The following is a 9,018-nucleotide window of genomic DNA, read 5'->3' on the forward strand; positions in this document are numbered from 1 at the left end:
GTGCGAGCCAAAAATAAGTAAATTTTATAATTTTTTTTCGATTTTCTCATAAAATCCAGTGTAGCAAACATCCTCTGTGTGCGTACTATAATTTAAGTAATAATACTTTTGCAATTCGTACATCCAATACGGAGAAATCCCACCGAATAGGAATGTGGTAAAACAGGGGGGCTTTAGCATCGCCTTAAGGCGAAATGTGTATCTATCTCATTTTAAGTGCAAAAATATTTGGAGATTTTATGCAACGCGAACAGACCTATAGACATACTCGTGTAGGAAAATCTATCAAAATGTTGGCAACCCTGCCGCAACAGAATTAGTTGAGAATTCTTCGTAAAAGAACAGACCTATTGTCAACTTGCATCTTGCATCACGGGTGATAACGAGACACGAGAGTGGCGAGGACCGGCGGACGGAACAGCGGAGTGTGAAGAGTGGTGAAGAGAGTTGGAGAAAAGAAACGGCAATCTCAAATAAAAGGGAAGAGTTTCGCACGTTCACCGCGATTCTAAATTACTTCTGACAGATTCGGTGGCGTAATATCAGAGTCATCGATCGGATAATAGAGTCGGGCGAAAAGTGGCGAAAGGTGAGCGCTGTCCGCGAGAGGCCGATGATGTCCGCGATGGGTAAGGTGAGTATTTACGCGCGAATTAACCTTTATGTAGGCTGGCAAAATGCAAATAGACAAATGCCGATACAGGACAATAAGATAGTATCTGAAACGGCCGTTCTGCACATACTGTACTGATGTCTAGGCATTATTAAATTTCACTGGAATATCTCGAAATGACACACCGGTAAATCTCGTTGGATAATTGCCGGAATTGCTCTTGAAATCCTGAAATCCGCGGTTGCGCGAAAATAAACGCTATTACATTTAGGCCCAGTTTCACAACTGACGGTTAACTCTTAACCGAGGTTCAACTTATTCATTATCTCTTTTCAATTCTAGAATTGAAAAAGGTTGAGAAATAAGTTGAACCTCGGTTAAGAGTTAACCGTGAGTTGTGAAACTGGGCCTTACTCGCCACGAATGTCAATTGAACGCGCATTTTACCGGCGGTTTCTATTTCCGCTCAAAAAGAAAGACCCCCACAGTGGCGAAATTCTTTCCTTGACTAGCGAATATATTTGATATCGTAAATATAACGTGCTGATAGGATAGAGTTGTTAAGAGTATACAACGCGTTGTATGCATGCGCGCAGAATTATTTCCTTCAAAATTCCGGCCTACAAGCGAATGAAATTCATAAAAAGTGTATCGGACTAAAAATACAAAAATTCAAAAGTGAAACGTTTTTGTATTATTTGCAGAATTGCAAACTTAATACTTGTGTATTTCACATTTATTTTTATCGTCAATATGCACGAGCCTTCTAAACTTCCTTTTTGACATTTTCGTTATTTATAAAAATTGCATGAATAAATTTAAAAGAGAAAATTATTTGATTTTACGAAAAGCGTTTCTCAAAAGTATTTTCCAAATATTCTTGGACATTAGACTGAAAATTTTTTACATAAATTTTGTGGTTAAAATTTGTCAAAAAATACCCATTTAAAAAATTTTTTTATGTGATAAGTTCCACAAATCACCTAGTGATTTGTTCCTTGCATGCTAGAGTAGTAGAATATCTGCCAAATGGATTGACCATCATTAGCGTCATACAATATCAACAGATATAACATAAACAAGTTTTAATGAATGCGCGTTTCAACACTTACAATTTATTGTTTATATCTATCAGAGTGGTTACTTTTTTTTACATTTTTTTCTAGTGTGTGAATGTGGTCTTACAACTTTGATTATGTTAAATTTTCAAGGTTGACGTGCATAATTGAGCTTTGCTGAGTATTCATAGCTCTCTTATTTCGTTTTACAGCCGGTGCTTTATTCCTATTGGCGAAGTTCCTGCTCCTGGAGGGTAAGAATTGGTGAGTGAGAATTTATGTGGTTTTATATATTCCACACACATAAAAACATATTCCGAAACTTGTCAATTGTGTCAACTTCTGTCGACTGTGAGTATCTTTTATCCTTGTTCAATATTCGGTAAACAATAAAGATAAAATGATACTCTGGTTGACAGAGTTGAGTTTTGGAACCTAGGAAAAAAGAAATACATAAAAATCTGGTTTGTAGCCCCTTGTTATTTATTGTTTATATTTTTTTAAATATCTATATCCGACATTTATATGTAATCAAATATTGATTTTCTCTTAGTCTCAGTATCCAGAGACATGGTGATGTTTGGGCGCTAAGAAAACGCGCAGCGTTTATAGCGCGAGTAACTACGTACTAGACCATACATCAGTCATTATATTAAAAAAAATGTAATTATTTTTTTTAACTTAGAAAATAGAAATTTTTCACAATGTAAAATTAACTTTTTATTTTAATTTCCAGTCTAATACAAAACTTAAAAAATTCACACTTTAATTAAACTTTGTTATAATTAAGATATAAATTTTATAAAATATACTTTTTTTTACTTCTCAAACTGTAAAATTAAAATTAAAATAGTCAAAACGATTTTATTAAAATTTATATTTTATTTAATATTTTTATTTAATCATCCTTTTCCATTATAACTGTATTTTTTCCAATCAATACTCTTTTTTTTTTGTTGGCTTGAATTTGCATCTAAGATTTCATTATGCTGCTAAGCTTCTGAATGTATGTTATTTTTAGTAATACATAAGATAGCTTCCTTATAATCCCTGTTTCAAAATGTTAATTAAAATTACATATTTATTGCATATTTGATATTGGTCATGCTACTGTTATCTGAAAAACTTGGAAAAATCAAGGAATTTTAAAATTTATTTTCTGTGACAACGGCAGCAAGCTGCTATTCTTGATTGCCTTTTATAAAGCATTTTTATTCTATTTAGTACACTATATACAAAATAGTGTATTTTGGTCTCAACTTTTACCAGGATTGTCACAAAACTGGAAATAAGACAATTGTCAGGGAATTAGAAAACGGCTAGTAGAATCGGGGAAAGGTCAGGGAAATTTGTAAAATTTTCTGGAAAATAAAAATTCTTAGCTTTAAAGAAGTTTAATATGTGTTACACCTACGCAGTTTTCGAACTTTTGACTTAATAATTAAAAATGCAACGTTAACTGTAATGTCCATTGCTATGTTAAATTGTTCTTTGAACAAAACATTTGACGGTTTGCAAAATCAGAACGAAATCAACACGACATTTTGAAATATTATTGAAAGTCAGGAAAAATTATGAAATTTTCTTAAGAAAAAGTTATGGAATTTTAGAATGAAGAATTTGTGACAATCTTGTTTACAGATTTGTACTTATAAAAAGTAGAAGTTATGTCTTATTTTATTTTTCCTTTAAATTTTAAAAGTATAGTGTATTTTGAATTAATTTATTGTTACGGTAGGTAAAATTTTCCCGATTTAATATCTTTGCGTAAGATATTTTATATAACAAAGAATTCGTAATCAGGATGTAATTTTAATTTATGGATAGAATTTATAACCTGGTATTCATGGTAGTTAGTTCTATTATTTCAAAACATTTCAAATTAAATCTTAATATGTTATAAATTAATCGTACTTCATAGAATGATATTCGTAGTCGGATCTTATATTTAGGACCGTCTTAAGTATAGTTTTAAGATTCCAACTAGCACAACAACGCCTGCAAAGCTCTAATAAGACGCTTATATACTTTTTTAACGCTTTGTAGGCACTATGTGCTGCGTAGGATTTTAGGAATATTCCTACATGAATCAATCATAGAGCCGTATTAACATCTTAAGACAGTCTTAAAATCAGAACGAACTACGAATTCTGCCCACAGAGTTGTATTAGCATATTAGGATATTACTTAAGACTTGAAATAAGTCTTGAAATAAGAACCAATTATGAACCGGCTATAATGTAATTTCATGGATAGAATTAATTTTATTCTTACTGTGTGTAAAGTTTATTTTTTTAATACGTTTCTAATGTTCATAGATTTAAATATTTCTGATGTTCATTAATAGCATTGAACCTAAAGGAGATACCATATGACATAAAGCCCGTTAGTTTGGTGAAGAGTGGTGGAGAACAACATTCCAATGAATTCCGCGAGATTAATCCAATGGAGCAAGTCCCTGCGCTACATATTGACAATCATACTTTGATAGAGTCTGTGAGTAAATTCGGTCATGAATATTTTTGTAGTTGTTCTGACTTTTTTTTAGAATAATAAATAATCTTTTTAATATAGTTGAATATCCTACAATATTTGGAAGAAACTAGGCCAAATCGTCCATTGATGCCGGCGGATCCTGTTAAAAGAGCTAGAGTGAGAGAGATTTGCGAAGTAATTGCCAGTGGTATACAACCATTGCAAAATCTTGTTGTTCTTATCTATGTCGGAGAAGAACGTAAGAAGGAATGGGCGCAGCATTGGATTACTAGAGGATTTACAGGTATTATAATGATAATAAAGAATTATAGTAATTGTAATAATTGTAATATTGTGTAGGATATTGCAGACTTATGTGATAAAAGGCAAACATGAAGATTTTTCACGAAAACTTTTAAATTTAAATAAATACATTTTTAAACAGTTGCATATGAAAGAATTAAATACTTGTTTTGTTTAATGTATTGCCTTTAAACGCTGGTAATATGAAGGTCACAAATATTTACAATTATAATTATTTATTGAATATCTGGTTTATCGAGGAAAATATCACACAATTCCGCAATCTGCATGTATTAAAAAGGAAACTATAGGTCTTGTCGTTAATATATGAATATGTGCATAATTAAGTACTAATAATAATTTTAGCTGTGGAGAAGTTGTTATCGTCGAGCGCGGGCAAATATTGTGTCGGCGACGAGATTACATTAGCGGATTGTTGCTTGGTACCACAGATATTCAACGCACGAAGATTTCACGTTGATCTCAGACCTTTCCCTACGATTCTGAGGGTAGACCGTCATTTGGAACACCATCCGGCCTTCACTGCGGCTCACCCCAACAATCAGCCCGATTGTCCGCCCGAAGCGACCAAGTAGCAAGCGAGGCAGACCACCCTTTTCCTCTTCTAATTTTTAGGAGGATGAAAAGAGGTGGTCCATCGTGTGGTATCTTAGTGGTAAAAGGTGAACATGAGTTTCATTGCATTTGTTCGCATTTCCAATGTGTTTTAATTGCAACAAAAAGTTTTGTTTTTATAACGTAACTAAAAATGTAATCTAGAAGAAAATTGATATAATTAAATAATCTAACCTCCTTCCATCATCATGAAAAGCGACTGAATGTATTTTTAATTACACGAATGGGTCCAATCATTGGAATAATGAATATACAAGAAGTTAATTTTTACTTATATACTTTTCGCCGAGAAATTGCGTCATCTTGATAACAGTATTTGTATATAGATTGGTACGTATTCACCTTTTATCATTTATGATCTGCATATTAGCATTGAAATGGTTAGCGGCGTCACGAAAGCGAATATATCGGGCAAATATATTGGTCTTGATTTAATATCCTGTTATAATACAATGCCGCTTATTTTAGAACAAAGATCCTTAAGCCATTTCTGTGGTCGTGCAAGAGCAAAGGAAAATATGTATTGGCCTATTTTTTATTTTGTTACATTTTCTACGATTTTACATGATCTATCAAAATTTATCTTCTCGCGGTATTTTTACACTATATTTTGTAAAGATATATTGATCTATACTAAATATGTTCTGTTTAATTCAAAAGTTTAATTTTTATATATATATATATATATTATAATTTTTTATATTTTATACTTACGTGTAGTACGTAAAGAAAAGAGAAAAGATGTCGCTATTAAATTTTAGTGAATATCCCGAAATCTTCGCTGGTATGTAGAATAGTGACTCGTGTTTATGTGATAACGAAGTACATGCAGGCAAATTCAAAACTTGAAGCGATCTAATTCACAGGGGAATATATAATAAAGGAATGTGCTCTGCTCAATATCTCCCAGAATACCAACAAAAAGTACAAATCGTGTATATTTTTTTGATATCCCAATTTTAGAGTGTGTTCGATTTCTTCGTTTTGTTTACACTTATATTTTGTTATTGTTTATAATTATATCTTTGTATTGAAATATTTAACAACTCCAAAATTTAATTGACATTTTTTCATTTAATTAATTTATACAATGTAATAAAATATATGTTAACTTTGTGCTGTTCAAATTATTTTTTACAAATGAGCGAGGATCAAATACATGTATTTCGTTCTTAATCTCATCTAATCGACAGATCTAACTTATGTCAAAAAATTTTGATTATTTTGAAGATCTTATGGAGGTCTAAAAATGTAGTTCGCGCGCCGATTACAATTGCATACAGTTTTGAATGCTAAGAATTGTACGATAGATACACCGCAATGCATTATATCTAACTTGATATAGGATCGTAAAAGATTGAAGCAATAATTCTTTCATGTGTATGCATTTTACGGCATTTTCACGTCTTTTTTAAAATTTTATACTGTTAAGGGGATCTTAAAGTCGTCTGTTTTACTGATTAAACATAATTTTCGTAAAATGATATCACATATATTACTTTTACAGATTTGGAAATCTTTTTTCAGAATTGAAGTATTGCATTAATAATCTGTAGGGTGAAATTTATACTGAGAATAACAATTTTTGAAATTAAGATCACTTCTTACAATTAGTCTAATTTGTCGTCTAAAATTATCGAGTCGTGATATTTGCTTGATATGAAAGCTCTATAATTTGTACTTACGAAATTGGAGGCTACTGACTAATAGATTACACGAAGAATCAACGTCGAATTCTTGGAATTAGGTCTGTGGCACATAATAAAACGTAAGCAGTAAGCGAATTGGTCAATCATGGTAGAGACCGTAAAGCTATAAATGTAAGCAGTAGCAAATTCAACCTGTTGATTTCCATACTGTTTACGTTTTACTGCTTAAGTTTTCTTATGTACTATGACCCTTAGACTTAATTCTGTACGATATTGTTTTCTATGAAAAATCATGTATCTGTGTTCGTGAGAGAGAGATATTGATGTAAAGCCTATTCTAATTGTAAGCGTAAGCGTAGTTGTAAGTGGTTGTAGAAACTCACCAATCACAGCCGAATATTCGACCATGATTGGTCAGTTTTTACAACTACAACCACTTAAAACTACGTTTACGCAGTTGTATAGAATAGACTTAGCATGTAATGATATGTTGATGACACGTAAATCATATATTTAAGTCTTATTGAATCGGTAAAACAGTGATCCCGTCGGAGTTCGGGATACTAAGTTAGTGAATTTGATCGATTAAATGCAATTCACACACATACAATTCATACATGTGACTATATTATATACATATGATTTACAAAAAATCAACATTATCACTACTATTATACCAATATCGAACGCATATATACGCGTAAATTACAGTGCAAGTAAAAATTTTTTTTGGGTTTCTATAGGTTTTTATATAGGTCTGTTTTCTATAGCTAAACTAACGTACACTTTTGGAAAGTAAGATAGGTATATGTTCGATATTTAGTGAAAGCGAGAAAGAGTTGTAATTAGTACTCGGAAACATCAGACGATTTAATAGTTCGAACAGTTCGAATCTCAAGTTCGAACGTTAAATAGTTCGGACTGTATGTATGTTCGAACTATTTTAACCCACTTTAGAGCTGAAAGTTCGAATTTATTACATTTCGAACTGAGACATCACAAGTCGTAATCAACCTGAATATGTCCAGGATGGCTCAGGATATTTCGTAGGACGATATCAATAAATATAGGAATTTTATTTAAATTTAATATGCACAATATATATAACTGAATGTAATATTCAATTCATGATGTCATTGTTATGCAATATTTCTAAAATTTGCCTTGTTGGGATAAATAACGCGAAGTCCAATATCGGGATATAAAACGTCTTATGAGACATCTTTTAGATATCTTTGGATAGTTCTTGTACAAATGTCTTTAAGACGTTTTATATCCCGAATTTGGACTTTGTCTAGGTTATTTTCTGGGTTACGTTAGGTTATAAATATATGAGCTACTAAATGTAATGTTTTACTTTTTTTTTTCCAATTGTTTCGTGAGATCGACCGCATTTTTAGTTTACATACATATTTTAATTATGTAAAAAGATTTGCAATCTGTACAATTAATTCGCAGAAATATTTAATTTGTAATCGGTAAATCTCATCATTTTAAAATCCCCTTAATCTTCTGATCAAGCTAACAAAATACAAGTGTATAAAAAGTGCGAATAAAACGAACAAATCTATTGTATGTTTTTCCATATAATGTTGTAAGATGTCTTTTTGTTAATCAATTATAGGTTGAATAATATTTCTTCCGAAATAAGTAGATGTATGCCGAAAAAAAGATGCACACCTTTTTTAAAATGAAAAAGACTTGTTGTATAACTGTAGTTAGATAATATGTAATTTATGTTGTGCAGAACTGAAATTATTTCGTCGCTGCAAAGACATTAGAATGTGCCATTGAAATACCGTTTTATATAGTACAACTGCGCACGATTTCAAACGCAAACATGAAACGCGTGTCCGCACAAAAAAAAAGTATATATTTATGCTCTTACAAATATAGTTTTCCAGTTTGAGCATAAACAGAAATACCGATATTTTTCACGATTCTTTAAGATCACTTATTGTAAAGCTATTGTTATACATAGTTCCCATATGTGCTTTGGAACATTTTTATACGCGAACTTACGTTCATCAAAACTCCAGTCAAATCAATGTAGATATCGACTGATTCGAAACCATCGATCAATGATCAAGTTTCACTCAACATTCATCCTTATTGCCATGTTATCTTTTTCGTCTTTATTTTATAAATAGCACGATCGTGATTGGATTTGCGTACTCGGAATTTCATGTACGATAATATCTCAAGGACTTCTCATATTATATCACGCACGTTGTGAACTACCTTTTCGAGATTTCGACGAGTACTTTTTCCACGTAGCCTCCAG

The 9,018-nt window shown here is 31.6% G+C and overlaps 1 protein-coding gene across 1 annotated transcript; it reads left to right on the top strand.

The window, feature by feature from the left end:
• Positions 1 to 403: 403 nt before the first annotated feature.
• Positions 404 to 5,672, top strand: LOC108757600 (probable maleylacetoacetate isomerase 2). The gene is made up of 5 exons (XM_018502061.1): positions 404 to 634; positions 1,884 to 1,935; positions 4,019 to 4,167; positions 4,246 to 4,450; positions 4,816 to 5,672. The coding sequence occupies exons 1-5, from the start codon at positions 614 to 616 to the stop codon at positions 5,043 to 5,045; spliced, it is 657 nt and encodes a 218-aa protein (XP_018357563.1). The 5' UTR covers positions 404 to 613; the 3' UTR covers positions 5,046 to 5,672.
• The last annotated feature ends 3,346 nt before the right edge of the window (positions 5,673 to 9,018 follow it).

The sequence above is a fragment of the Trachymyrmex cornetzi genome, unplaced genomic scaffold, assembly GCF_001594075.2.
Source record: "Trachymyrmex cornetzi isolate Tcor2-1 unplaced genomic scaffold, Tcor1.1 scaffold1002, whole genome shotgun sequence".
NCBI classification, from domain to species: domain Eukaryota; kingdom Metazoa; phylum Arthropoda; class Insecta; order Hymenoptera; family Formicidae; genus Trachymyrmex; species Trachymyrmex cornetzi.